General features: G+C 40.5%; 2 protein-coding genes, 1 non-coding gene and 1 pseudogene across 3 annotated transcripts; 2 read left to right on the top strand and 2 right to left on the bottom strand.

The window, feature by feature from the left end:
• The first annotated feature begins 6,831 nt into the window (after window positions 1–6,831).
• Window positions 6,832–9,401, top strand: LOC116190296 (transcription termination factor MTEF1, chloroplastic-like). The gene is made up of 3 exons (XM_031519980.1): window positions 6,832–6,838; window positions 7,968–8,578; window positions 8,914–9,401. The coding sequence occupies exons 1-3, from the start codon at window positions 6,832–6,834 to the stop codon at window positions 9,289–9,291; spliced, it is 996 nt and encodes a 331-aa protein (XP_031375840.1). The 3' UTR covers window positions 9,292–9,401.
• A 253-nt stretch (window positions 9,402–9,654) lies between these two features.
• Window positions 9,655–9,773, bottom strand: LOC116190300. The gene has a single exon (XR_004152633.1). It is a non-coding gene; the product is annotated as a U5 spliceosomal RNA (small nuclear RNA).
• Window positions 9,774–10,097: 324 nt separating this feature from the next.
• On the top strand, window positions 10,098–11,538 carry LOC116190298 (annotated as a pseudogene).
• Window positions 11,539–11,569: 31 nt separating this feature from the next.
• Window positions 11,570–14,681, bottom strand: LOC116190297 (pentatricopeptide repeat-containing protein At3g22470, mitochondrial-like). The gene has a single exon (XM_031519981.1). It carries the CDS (start codon window positions 14,563–14,565, stop codon window positions 12,097–12,099), a length of 2,469 nt encoding a protein of 822 aa, XP_031375841.1. The 5' UTR covers window positions 14,566–14,681; the 3' UTR covers window positions 11,570–12,096.
• Window positions 14,682–14,717: the final 36 nt, after the last annotated feature.

The following is a 14,717-nucleotide window of genomic DNA, read 5'->3' as shown; positions in this document are numbered from 1 at the left end:
GAGTAGAGAGATTGGTTGAAGAAAATGCTTATTGTATCATATTCCCCCCACCCGACGACAAAGCTATGCAATAGTACATACATTTCATTAATAATTAATCCCAAATCTTTACGGGGCCACGTAATCTCTCTGTTTTATATTTACTCAGAGAGGGAGCTTTTTTTTTTTTTTGTGAAGCGTAAAGCATGGTTTTCAAAAATCCAGTTAAGCTAATCTAGTCTAGCCGGATTAGTTCACTAATTAGTAAAACTCTTCTAGAATATATTTTTTTACATTCGCAAGATCTCGAACTCGAAATTTTATTTTTCACCGAACCGTTTGAACTAATTCTCGTTGACAAACAGGGCGCTATTTATTATACTTTACCAATAAATATAAGTTGTGTTTGATTTGAAAGTAATATTTATTTTGATTTTGAAAAAGAGTAGTATAAATGGCTATGTATGGGGTTCACTTTTTAACTTTGTATGAGTTATGTTATTTTAATTTTGAAAAAAAATTATATAAATATAGTTTACTTTTTAATTTTATATGAATTATTTTATTTTATTGTGAATAAAATTAAATTAAAATAAAATTTTAAAATTTCTTTGAATCCAAACGAATAATGAAGTTTACAAAAATAGCCCCAGAACGATTGGAGAAAGTGACTTAAGAAGATGCCCACTCAATCAAAGCACAAAAAGCACCAAAAGTAAAAGGACACGCTGGTCTATACAGTGAGACCCAAAAAGTGAATACAGGATAAGGCCAAACAGAGAAAGAAGAAAACTAATCATTTAACACCCAAGTCTTCGAAAGGCTTTTTGCAACCTGTTTTTCCGGGAGCTTATCTGGTTCTGGCCGGGACCTATTCGGAATTCCCAAAATCTAACATAATATATTGCACTTTAATTTTAATTGATTATGTTCATTTTGCGGTCAGATTATATTTATTTTGCCCCTCCCCGCAACTGTCCCGCTTCCGTTTTTCCAGCTTTCTTTGTTTGTTTTTTTTTTTTGTCCGGAAGGGAAGCTTTCTTTCGTTATATGCGCTGCTCCCGGCAATCGTCCCTGCACAGCATTTCTAGTGAAACTCCATATTCGTTCTTCAGAGCAATCAACCCCAGAATGGATCTTTTCATTCCTAGCTTTCCGAGATATGATAGAGGTGGGCCTGCCAGGCAAGCGTCAAGAGGACTACTCATATAGTAACACAGCCCCATTGAAACTCTTCTCGCCAATCACCAATAGCTCTAGTTTGACCAACAGCAGACAGAACTCTCTCCCAAGCCTTCTCGGTGGAGGAGCATGAAGGACATTTGGTCTTCCCACGAGGAGCCCGACTCGAAAATCAGAACCCTATTCGAATTCGAGCCCGACTGTCTTTCAATATTGAATGCATCGACCCGCAATACTCCGTATTACCCTCCTGATGAGTATAAAGTAATAACTAGTCGGAGTGGTGGTTACAGAATAATTAAATATGTAAGCCCTGCCATTTATTTCGGTCGTTAACTTGAGATTAATGACGATATAATGGCAGATTGTAAGAGCTGCTTAATGTTGCTCCACATGCGTAGGTATTTCGCATCAGCTTGGGGGTGTATAAACCGAGTAAAAAAAAAAAAGATTGGGGTGCATTAGATATGCACTGGGCGGAGAAAATGAGAGACTGCACAGTGAGAGCTTTTGGGGCAGTACATGCATGTGCGTGTATATGGACAGAGTGCCCGAGGGAGAGAGCAAGTGAAATATGTGGTTGTGCCCCCGCTAGAGATTGTGCGAGAACGAGGTTTCTGTGCTGCGAATCGTGCTGTTTCCAGATCGATTATGTAGTGGGAATCCATCCCTGTAGCTTTTGTGTTCGTTCTTCCAGAAATGGACTCCATTTGCCAGGCTGAGGCTGGCAGAGAGAAGCAGGCTCGGTTGGCGTCCGGGAAGGTGGTGTGTGAGGTACACTCGCCGACTCGCTGGGCGGAAAATAAAAAAAGGAAGCATGCTCCTTGTGGCACGCGCACGGTGGAGCGTGTGGGCACATGCGAGCATCTTCGGCCTCTGTTGGCCGCTCTATTTTCGCCTTTGGGTTTCAAATTTAATTTCTAATTTTTAATATTTTTTCAGAATTTTTGGATACCTGTAAAATGACAGTATTTACGTGAGAGTGTCGGAAATAAAAATATTTTTTATCTTGATAATTTGCGCACAATCAGAGTAACGCGATGTGTTTCTGAGCCCAAATTTTTTCTGATAATTTGGAAAAGTGTAGGGATCAAAGGATAAATTTTCTGGAGTTTTTTTTGAAGTTGTTCAGTATTTAAATATGATTATCATCACTTTTAAGCGTGATAAATTCGTAATAAATAGTTACGAGCTCAAAAAATCTTGAAATTTTTTCTGTAACATCAAATTGCTATTTGAGACATTGTATATTGATTTCGGATTTTTCGCGTTGAATCTGATTTTTTTAGAATTATTCGTATGAAATTGCTTGAGTAATTGAGAAAATTACCAGAAAACTCTAGATAATGATTTATGTAATAAAAAATTGTTAATGATAATAATTTTTTCCTGAATTATGCGTATGAAATTGCTTAAGCAATTGAACTAGTAGAGACACATGCAACTAGTTCCTTTTTTTCATCAAAAAATGTTAACATAATAATATAGCTTGTATTAAAACAAGATAATGATTTATGTATTTTACCTAATAAAATGAAAAAGACCTATGCACTTCTTTTTATATCCAAAACCAATAATAGAATTCAAAAGTATGAATGACGACTTGGATTTGCTCTTGCTTTTTTCGTCTGAAGGGAAGACTCATGGCCCTTGAAGGATAGAAGATAAACGAGAGGTAAAGGCAGTGAACCATGAAAGACGGGAATCCAACTCAAAACTTCGAAGTCAATCCGCATAAACCTATAACATATTGATAAGAAAAGGTGAACTTCATGTATTAATTGTTCAAAATTGGGACTTCCTCCGACTATGCAAATTACCAAAATTCCACATATAAAAGAACGATCAATGATAAAGAATGTACAGAAATTAAAGGATTCGAGGGAGTATAGTCGTACAGAAACATAAATTAACAATTAGTTCTATCAAGCGGAACAAAAACACCTGCATAAGCAATTCTAAAAAAGCAATTATTGTTATCTACAGTACGAATGAACTTAAATAGGAAAGAGTTCTCAAAGGTAATTGCACTATTAGAGCCATTAATTAAATTTTTTTTTTGTTAGAATCTACAAATAATTTAGCAAATTACAATCAATTAAAAGCACAAGAGAGCGAAGCAAGAAGCAAATCAAAGGAAACAGTTAAGAACACATCTTTTAGTATGACAACATATTCACGCAAAGAGATACATCCTTTACATGAAAAACAAGCATGTATTTTTTACTCTAATCCACATATATCCTTTGAAAAACATCATTAAACTTTCAAAAATGCTTTCAATTTTTTATGTACTGGCAACTTATTTATCCAAGAAACACTTGCGTAAAAGACATATCTTTTCTAAAGGGGTTCTAATTGCTTTTTTTTTTTGGGTGAAATATTACTTTTCATTATTCGACTACTCCAAGGGACCCTACTAAGAAAATATCGGGTGCCCTACTGCTTCTTTATCAATAATTGAAAACAAAAAACAGTTTCTCCTTCTAAAATGTAGGAATACTATGCGGGAACGGACAAAAGAGGGGAAATAAAAGACCCACGATGCTACATATTATATCTCTTCTTTGCCCATCGATCTGACTCTTGCAACTGTGACTCCCATTGATTTTATATATTATATCTCCAGCAAGAACATTCACATTCGTTGAGGCCAAAAATTCGTCCAGCGACAATAATCTTCCTCGGTGTTGAAAATTTTCTGCACGTTAGGTCTGGTTTTTCTTATGCAATTGAATAACTATGGTCTGTCTAAATCAAACGGTGTGGCATATATTGCTGGATCAATCAAATGGAAGGAAAAAAAAAAAAAGATAAAAACTGAGAGGATGGCAAGGCGAGATAAGAGAGCGAGGTTGAGCGACTGGCGGCTTGCACTGAATGATATGTAAATGAAATTAGCTTGAGGGGCATAACTTACAGTAAGACTTCGAGCGTTCACATCGAAGGCAACGATTGTTTGAACAAATGAAAATTACAAGCGGCGTGGTCCGAAGTGAAAATTTGTTTTGGAAGAGGAGAAATTAGAGGATGCTTGGCTGAAAGGGAAAGGCGGAGAATGTAACTACTTTTGGGACCACTTACAGTCGGCCATTATATGAATTTACATCTTGTTCTAGTCATAGCGAGATCGAGCATGTTGCTTTTATTATTCTTAATAACATCGATGGTTGAGATGAGACTATACATTATGCCGTATAGGCTCATCTCGCGAGGTCTTCCTCAGCTTCTCCTCTTCATCCTCTCCAAGAAGTCGTCCTGTGGTTGCGCTCCCCTGATTCCTTCTGCATTTACTCCTCGTCCAGATCTATAGATCCTTTCAATATCCAACTAGCCTCTGGCCATGAAAAGATGAGATTTAGGCCGAATTTTATCGTTTATGGCCTCAAACAGGCAATCTTATGTTATTCGAACGTTTTTTTACAATTTTTAGGGAATAGTTTATTTTGGAGAATATTTTATTTCCTTCGTTATAATTTTGTTTTTTCACAACCGAAGGTTGTGAGTTGTGCTCTAGGCCGTTTTCCTTGAGACATGATCGTCATAACCTATTTTTCTCGATGTACCGATTTACCACTTCTTCTGTCGCATCACACATTCTGTCCCAACAGTGCACATAGAGATGTGACTTCGCTGCTTTTGAATGGATAGAGTTCATTATTTCATGAATGTTAAGTCTTTCATCGGTATCATCCTTGCAGAGCAAGCTCACCTGCTTGCTCGGGAAGAGATGTACCGAACCATATGGTTACCATATGGCGGATGCAATATAAGAAGAAATTCACAGCCTCCACAGAGAGGATCTTCTCGTGCAAGAACAAGTCCTTGGCAGGAACATGAACATTATCAAAATGTGTCGTAAGACCCAGTTCACAAGCTGCATGTTGGGTTGGAACATATCAAGACCGAGATCTTATACATTATCCCCCCAATGCGTACTCCAGAGCTTCTATAATATGAGAACAAATACCAGAATCATATATAGTACTCATTACTCAATGCCACTATTAATGATATGTCCTAGAGTCGGTTTATGTATTTGGGTAATTCCTTTTATAGCAATGAAATTTATTCTATTATTCATTAATTGTTTATGTTTATTAGAATAAGATTCTTAAGGTATTTTGAATGCTTCATTCTTAAAAGTGAAGAATATGAGTGGCGGAGTAATTCGGTAAGAATATCTTTAAACTTTTCACGATCTAAGGAGACTTAATCTGGCATTATCTCTCTGGATAGATCGTCCATCTATGTGTATCCATGATTAGTATATAGATACTAATGAAGATGGAATAGTGAGTCTCATGCTGTCTGACAACTGTTGTTAGGACGGACATGTGGATGCTTATGTAATAAGTAGTCAAACGTGATGTTCAAATAATTCTCATACGGTAATTTACTAATGTCAATGAATGTTATTAAGATCGTATTAGTGCATATAGTCCTTAGACCTGAGATGGAACGCTATCTCATGTATGGGTAATTAGAATTTGTTACTACTAATGTATTTGTACTTAGCCTGAGTATTCAGCAGATAGTGGTTCTAGTTCGTTATACTTGGAGGTAAGTGTCCAATCAAGATGGGATTCACTAACTTGAGTAAATGGGAAAAAAGTTCTATGGATGTGAGTTTTATTCTGGATCGAGAAATCCTCAGTCGGGGTAGATGGACTTTTATGGAAAAGGGTTTCTGTTTAAGTTTTACAAATCTAAAAATGAAATTAGAGAATCCATATGATCAGCTAAAGGGCTTGGCATTTACCGTAACTCTAGCTAGATCGAGATCTTGTAGTGAAGGGACTCAGTGCATGACATATACGATCATAGGTTCATTAGAATATTTTAATTATACATTTGTCACCATTTGGATTGTCATGATATGGTGCTAGGCGTCACTTATAACTTTGGAAGCCGATGACATTTTGGAAATAATGTTTTTTGTTACAAAAAGAGTTTTTGATAGTATCAAATAAGTTGATATTATAATCCCATTGCCATTTGGTGATGAACCTAGTTCGTCACACACATTGAACATGTTTAAGTCGAGAAAACAAGTAATTCTAATTAAGGAAATTAATTAGGAATTAATTATCGGATGAGGCTTGTAATGTGGTTGCAAGGGTGCTAGCACATTCTGAAATCAAATCAAATATCAAGGATAAATCTAATTAAGGAAATACGAGAGTTTTCTTATTTGAAGAATTTTTATAAATAGATTGTCTATTATAATTTGGCACTTGTATAAATGTAATCGGAAGTTGTTGGTAACCACTTGTAATTAGAATTTTCTTTTGGTGCAAGTTAACTTGCAATTGCCTCATTTCTTTTCCGGCAAAAAAAAAATTCCGATTACAAGTGGTTACCAACAACAAAGAGTTCTTGATTAAGAGAATTTCTTTTAAAATAAATTCCTTAAAAGTACGAGAATAAATTGATTAATGAGTTTATAACGACATAAAAAATAGAAAAAATTGGTTACAATATCAGATTCTTTCTTTAATAATAGCATAAGATATAAGATATCAATTCATACATTCGTTATGGTTGAGTTTATTAAACAAACATAATATTCATGTGAATATTATTATAAGTATCTAGTGAAATTAATAACATAGGAATTACTTGACATATTTATAATCAATATTAAAAACCGCGACGACGCGTTGAGAAATGGCGCGTATGACACAGAGGCTTTTTCCTTATGCAACCCTTCGTGTGACCCCAATAACAACATGACAAGTGACGCAATATTATAGTGACATCTCGCTTTCGAAACTGAAATGACATGCAATAAAAGCTCAAAAGACTAAGTTATAAATAAACCTATTTAACTGCACTTTCAGTCTTTCATACATTATTATCTTTAGAAAGGAAAGTGGAGTAATGTCCTAAAGGAATTTACTGATTTGCTGTAAGCTATTAGGAGACTTCATAGAAGAGCCTGTGAGATCTTTATCTAGACTCTGATCATGTAAAGACTTCATACATCTTAGAGAGTTCTTTTAATCCAAAGTAATTTTACTGAATCGTTTTTCTGGTCCAATACTTTCTTTAGTTTGTCGTACTAAAGGATTTATTATGTCCCGGGTTATTAGAATCATACTTGATGAATGATATGGATAAACACTTGAAATTGCCAATTTTCGAATGAATTAGGATGCAAAATCTTTTCTCACATTTTGCTCGAGACGTTTCCTAGAAGCCGATGCTACTTGCTTCTCTTATCCTTTTTGCTTGAGAAACCTTTCAAAAACTAAAGCCATTTACTTTTCATTTGCTTCACATTTTTTAAATTTGTCGAGAGTGGAAGTCATTTTTCAAATAGGAATTGCACTATAATTTTAACTTGAGAGTGAAATGATGTTTTATAATTATATTGCATGGGTATCGAAATGTTCAAATTAGAATTAGGTATTATATATAAAGACTTACTTCTAAGTATACCGCAAACTCCTTAAATAAAATTATAATAAATTAAGATGATAAAAAAAGATTCTTCTTGCTTAACATTTCTTAAATAAGTCAGCATATGTACCTACATATCAGTGTATTTTTTTTATTCACGATATCAGTCGATTATGTTTCATATCTGCATATTTAGAAAATATTTAATGAAAAAAAAAATGATTGGACTCAAAATGCAATAGTACTAGCCCGCGCATATGGCCTGGCATGTCTTCTAGTTGGCAAGAAAAAGGAAAGATGGAGAAAATCAGTGCAATCAATCGTTGGCCAATCGGTCTCGGACAGTTTTCCACGTGGCAACCCTTCTGACCAATAAATGAAGCTCAAAATGAGCAGATGAGAAACGAGAATTGACGAGCCCATCGTCTCAGTTTCCTCATCACTCTCCTCCGCTCAGTCCATCCATCCAAACACCATGAGAGCATCGCCATTGCACTCGTCATTCTGCTGCTACTCTTCATCTTCATCTTCTTCATCGTATCCCAATTCTCAATTGTCAACGAAGCCAGCCATTAAACCTCAGAGCAGCAGCCTCCTCCAGGAGCACCCGCTCTACTCCCCTGCCCACTCCAACATCTCCCTTCAGTTCAAGGAGAAGATCCTCTGCCTCGAAATCATGGGGGTCGACTCCGGCCGCGCCCTCTCCCTCAACCCCTCCCTCCACTCCGTCTCTCTCCACTCCATACACTCCGTCGTCTCCTTCCTCCAGTCCAAGGGCATCCACCAGAAGGACCTCGCCCGCATCTTCGGCATGTGCCCCCGCATCCTCACCTCCGACATCCGCTCCGACCTCGCCCCTGTCTTCGCCTTCCTCTCCCAGGACCTCAAGGTCCCCGAGCATGGCTTCCGGAGGGCCGTCAACAAGTGTCCCCGCCTGCTCGTATCCAGCGTCCCCGACCAGCTCAAGCCCGCCCTCTTCTACCTCCAGAGACTTGGGTTCAAGGACTTGCAGGCAAGGACCGAGCTGCCCTGCCCTGCCCTGCCCTGCCATTGTGTCTTATCATTAACACGGTTCAATGAATTGGCAAAAATTGCATCGAAAACGTGACCTTTGTTTATGATAATGTTCCCGAATCATAATGCGCTTTCGGGTTTTCCTGATCGAGAAAGCACGCATGTTATCTTACTAATTTCCTTGATGCGAATGATTTAACACTTTCCTGTATGTGTTTGATAATCATTGATTTGGTTCATATGTAACATGCCACATCGGTCTAATATCATCCAACAATTTATCATAAGACGCGATGATGATGGAAATTTCTGACTCTATCCCGGCCATTGCAGGCCTTGGCCTACCAGGACCCTGTCTTGCTGGTGTCCAGCGTGGAGAACACCTTGATCCCGAAGCTCAAGTACTTGGAGAGCATCGGGTTCTTGAGGGACGAGACAGTGGATATGGTCCTGAGGTGCCCTGCGCTGTTCACGTTCAGCATCGAGAACAACTTCAAGCCCAAGCTTGAGTTCTTCCGTGAGGAGATGCAGAGGACGCTGGAGGAGCTGAAGGATTTCCCTCAGTACTTTGCATTCAGCCTGGAGAAGCGGATAAAGCCGAGGCACGAGGAGGCCATGCGGAGCAGGGCAAGGCTGCCTCTGCCGGTGATGCTCAAGAGCACCAATGAAGAGTTTCATGAGCTCATCAAACAAGGGACGTCCTCGACATAATATTATGATGAGATGATCCAGAGGGAAGTGCCCATTATTCTTTCACATTCAATTCTCTTGTGTAGATTTGATATGATTCCAATTAATGTACATCATTCCCCGTTCATTCATTGTTGGGCTCGGTAGTCGGTACTCCTGCGTGAGCAACAACCTGAGAATCGGAGCATTGCCCGGGATACAAACATGTTAAAGAAGAGGGAACATACATGAAACATATACACAACAAAACGTGTGGAAATACATAAGAAGTGTGGTGTGGAAACACGAAAGAAAAGATGATGACGTCTTAATATTGGTCCTTCTGAGAAGCTCTTAATTTTTTAAGATTTGAGGTTATTGAAAGTTTTTTTTTTTAAAGTGGAGCCTCCGTCAAGAGACGAAGAACTCTCCAAAAATTGGCGTATGCCACTATATACGGCGAGCACATGGTATTCTTTAGTAAAAGGCGAAAGAATAGTTCGCCTTGTGCTCACTGCGTGGCTGCGTGTTATTGAAAGTTTGGTTCATTAGTAATTAGTACATTAAAGAGTTGACGGTAGTACTTTAGATCTCCCGAAATATAGAATCATCATACGCAGCTCTAGCCTACTTTTCTAAACTTCGATTGTGTTGTTCTAACTGCAAAGTGTTACATCTGCAACGATTTTGCCAGGTGCATTCATCAAATGTAGTCCGTATAACTAGATGTAGAATCATCTACTTAATATGATCTAACTAATTCTCGGAAGTATAGGTTGTGATTTATTGCCATCCATGCTTGGGACCATGATGCATGCGTGCCTGGAGTTTACTCAATCTAGATGGATGTAGAGGTGGTTCGAAGACTCATCGTAGGTCCACATGACGGGGCTCCTTGTATTACTTCCTTAGTCGATGCAGTTAGATCACTCTCATCGAGAGAATGCTGAGGTGGAAAGTCGATCATACCTATAGAGACGGTACTGCATGTACAGACCTACATGCAGATGATTGCATCTGCTGACCGACGGTGTAGGTGTGCGATTTATTCTATGATCAACTGTGATACTGATGGCATGCTACAAATCATTTAAATCTTGCTCTGTTTCCGCCTCTGTTGTCTTGCTTGAAGCCTTTAATTCGCATTGTGTTACGGGCTGAACATTCGGACTGGGTTTTTACAAGCATAGAATTTGATGCCAGTTTTTTTTTCTATGAATGGAGGATGGAGTATTATATGCAAAAGACGTATTACAAGACTGCATCATTGATTGCAAACAGCTGCAAGGCTATTTCTCTCCTCGCTGATCAAACAGCTGAAGCTGCAAATTTGGCCCATGCCTATGGCAGCAATCTAGTTAGTAGGCATGTACATGAATGTACATATAAACAAGACCGTCTTTCCATTATACCATTAATGGTTCTGAACTGATGATGCATAACGTATTATCCTACATTCTACAGGGATTGGCATTTCAATTGATGGATGATGTTCTTGATTTCACCGGTACATCTGCTTCACTTGGGAAGGACTCTTTATCCGACATTCATCACGTAGTGTATCTGTCTCACAATATATATATTCTTTTTTCCAGGAATAATGCTTGCTTTAGGTAAATTATGAGAAACTTATATGGCAATGCACCCGTCATAACTTGGAATTTCTTTATGCTGTCATGCAGGAAATTGTAACTGCTCCATCACTGTTTGCCATGGAAGAATTTCCTGAACTGCCCCCGGTTGTCGACTGTGGCTTTGAAGATCCTAAAAATGTAGATCTCGTAAGTGTCCGAATCATCCTTTATTCCATTTTTGTATACATAACTGAAGCTTTTTCAGACGACAAAACGTTAGATGATCTTTTCTGAATGAATTGCAGGCCCTACAGTACCTTTGGAAGAGCCACGGAATACAGAGGGCAAAGGAGCTAGCGAAAGAGCATGCTGACCGAGCAGCTGCATCGATTGATCTTCTGGTAGGGCAATGGCAAAGTCGTGAGAGGATCGCGGCGAGCCCTCATAGATCTGACACACATCGTCATTACAGGAACCAAGTAATTGTGAACCCGGAGCAACACTTTACCAGCCCCTTCCTGTTCTGTCATCCCTTTTTTTTTTTTTTGCAAGAATAACATATGTTTCATCGACAAGAATAAGCAACCTTGCAATTTATCCTTTTTAAGTCGATGAGTAGTTTGACAATTTATTCCTTTATATAGCTGGATAGAGCAGTCCTATATTCATCGAAGCAAAAGCAATACGAATCCAATGGCAGAAGCCTGACCTCAAATCTTCCTGCTTTTCTACTTAGTACTATCCAGTTTCAGTTTCGAATTTTGAGGTATTTCTCGTATTTAATCGAATAGAAGAAACAACAAAATCCAGCATACAAGCACGACAAGTGATTTCGACATAATATCTTCCGTTTCTTAAACATGCTATTACAGTTTTGGCGGTTCGTGTGGACGTCTGAGCACTTCTGATTGGCTCCAGTCATTCCCCACCCTGCTTAAACCAATATGAAGGGGTCAGTCAGCCAAGTGGTTCGAGTTCTCAGTTCGGTTCCCATTTGCCTGCCCCCGCATGGTGCACTAGCTCGTACGGTGGTCACCTTAGAGGGTGCTCGCCTCCTCGTCAGATGCGTCCTCACAGCTTGGGGGTTGCTCCGTCAACCAATTCCATTGTGTGAGGCCGTTTTACTATTTTGTTATGAGCTGGCTGTCCAGAGACAGATTCGAGGTTCATCACACGTGAGTTCAAGTGACAGTGGCCCAGTACCTTCAATCGACCATGGGGCGTATTCTGCCTGCAAAAAGGAGTTCTCCCCAACATACGAAAGACCACAAATTCAACTCTGAGCTACAGCGCATCCACGCTCTACAAAAAGTAGCATGAGCTTATCGGCCTCCTCCTTCTTTCCCTCTGTCGCAAGCCTCTTGCTCAGCCTCTCACATAACTTTGAATCCGGGATCAGATTTCTTCGGAACATTCTGCAGGCCACTATATATGCTGACAGAGCAAACCCTCCGCTCATATAACTTTGCATCAGCACATGACAGGTATTGGCATCTTCCTTAGAAGCTGTCCTCAGGACCTTCCCCAACAAATTTTGAGCTGCCTCCAAGTTCCCGAAAATGCAGAGCTTCTCAATAACTTGATTGTATGCTGTCCGACACTTCTGCCGCAAAAGCATCTTCTCTAACAACAGCAGCAACTCTTCAACCCTTCCCAGCTCACAGTAACGATGTATAACAGTCCTGTACGTGGCGGCAGTGGGAAGTAGACCTCTCTTCAGCATGTTTACTGCAAGCTCAGTCGCCTCTTCTATTCGACCCTTCTTAGCCAAGGAGTCAATTAAGGTGGTGTATGTGAATACGTCCGGGTGTTTGTTGCTCAGATACATGTCCTCAAGCAACGATAATGCAGCCTCCAGTTTATCTCTCCGACAGAATCCATGAATCACTGTCGTGAAATTTACCACATTAATAGCACAGCCCTTGTTCAGGCATTCCTCCATGAACTTTTTGGCCTCATCCACTCTACCTTCATGACAAAGCGACTGAAGCAACAAATTGATATCAACTGGCGTTGGCAAAAAGCCCTTCTTCATCATCTCCCTAGCCACATCACAGGCCTCGGACAGCTTATTTTCCCTGCGTAGCCCATGCATCACAGCGCCGTATGTTATGGCATTAGGGACCCACCAGTTCTCCTCGCTCACGTCGATCATCTTCTTCGCCTCCAGTGAGTTTCCATTCCGGCATAGTCCAGTTAACAACGCCGTGTATGTAACCGTGTTTGGCTTCAAACCATGCCTGTACATCTGCTGGAGCAGCTTCTGGGCTTGATCTACTTTACCCACTCTGCAGAAACCATTGATCACAGCAGTATATGTCACCACATCCGGGATGCAACCTTTCGCGAACATCTCCTGCACCAATTCTTTTGCCTTATCCATTTTTCCCACCTTACAGAAAGAATGAACTATAGCACTTGCGCGCACTGTATCGATGCGAAACCCCATCCGCTCGGACTCCCTTGAGAACTCAAGTGCCTCATCTCCGTGGCCGTGTTTTGAAAGCACGTGGATAAGATGGTTGTAAGTAACCTGGTCTACTACCAACTTACTATATCTCACCATCTTCTCCATCATATCCTTCACCTCCTGTATCCTCTTGTCCTTGCAGAGAAAATCCATAACCGTGTAGTAGCTAATCTTATCCGGGGAGCAATCTTTAGCTGGCATCATATCGATCAGCTCAACAGCATCTTGAACCCGATGCACATCACAGAGCCCCTTAATCAAGCAATTATATGTAATGACATCAGGCATCATGCCGACTATCTGCATACGTTCCATAAACTTGAAGGCCTTCTCAAGCCTCTCATTTTCTATCAAAACCTTAATGACAGTGTTACACACAGACAAATCGGGGTCAACTCCCGCCTTCTGCATCAGTGTCAGTATCCGCAGGGCATCCCTCACCTTCCCTGCCCTGCTGTAGGACAACATCACACATCGAAAAACTTCCGGGGGACGCTTGATTCCTCTCCGGCCCATAATCGTCAGAACCCTCCGAGCACCTTGGCACAGCTTGGTCTTGCTAAGAATCTCCAACATCGTGGAGTACACAATGGGATCGTGCCGGTACCGCCATTGCCGGTCAGCCCAATAGAAGAACCGGAGAGCAACCCTTTCGTCCTGCTGAGAGCGGAGGACAGCACAAACTTGCCTCGGCTTCAAGCTCCTTAGTAAATGCCTCAGTTTGCTTTCAAGCTTCGGGTCCCAAGTTGAGTGAAGCTGAATCAGACGACAAGTTTCTCGTACCAATGGGTGTCTATATTCACCTTCCATACCCTCAGCCCTTTGGTCTACATATCTTCCTTCGCTGGAATTCTTAAATGGACCCCAACCCGCCGGAAAGCTATCATCTTCAGAGCCATCACCCTCTTCATTGTCCACATTTTCTTCATCTTCGGATTCTTCATCGACATTAACACTACCAAAGTCCTGTTCTTGCTCACTCCCAGAGTCCCTCACACTCCCAATCGCATTCAACCCCCCAGATTCTCCACAATCCGTTCGCCTAAATCTACTGTGCCCATCTGAATTCCAATCGGAATTATCCTTCTGGGCACGTTGAGCAGCGGCAGCATCGTCGGAGGAAACAGCCCCGGAAGCGGGACTTATCGAAGAAGACGACGAGAAATGCCGTGGAGTTGTACGAGCGAGCTCTGACACACTCACAGTCAGCGCAGCATCAACATAAGCAGACCGAAGCCTAATCTTACCGCATCGATGTCTGAAGAACACCATCCCAACGCGATCGCACGAACTCTGTCACCACTTTCACTTCAGCCGCGCCGTGCTACGGCGGCGGGAGCAGCTGACGGAGAAGCTCCCGGGGGCGCGAGAGAGAGAGAAGGCAGGCCGACTAACAAAATGGTTCTTGGGCCATGAAATTGGGT

This window comes from Punica granatum, unplaced genomic scaffold, assembly GCF_007655135.1.
Source record: "Punica granatum isolate Tunisia-2019 unplaced genomic scaffold, ASM765513v2 Contig00416, whole genome shotgun sequence".
Classification (NCBI taxonomy): Eukaryota; Viridiplantae; Streptophyta; class Magnoliopsida; order Myrtales; family Lythraceae; genus Punica; species Punica granatum.
The sequence above is the reverse complement of the archived record's forward strand: the minus strand, read 5'-3'. Positions and strand labels throughout refer to the sequence as shown.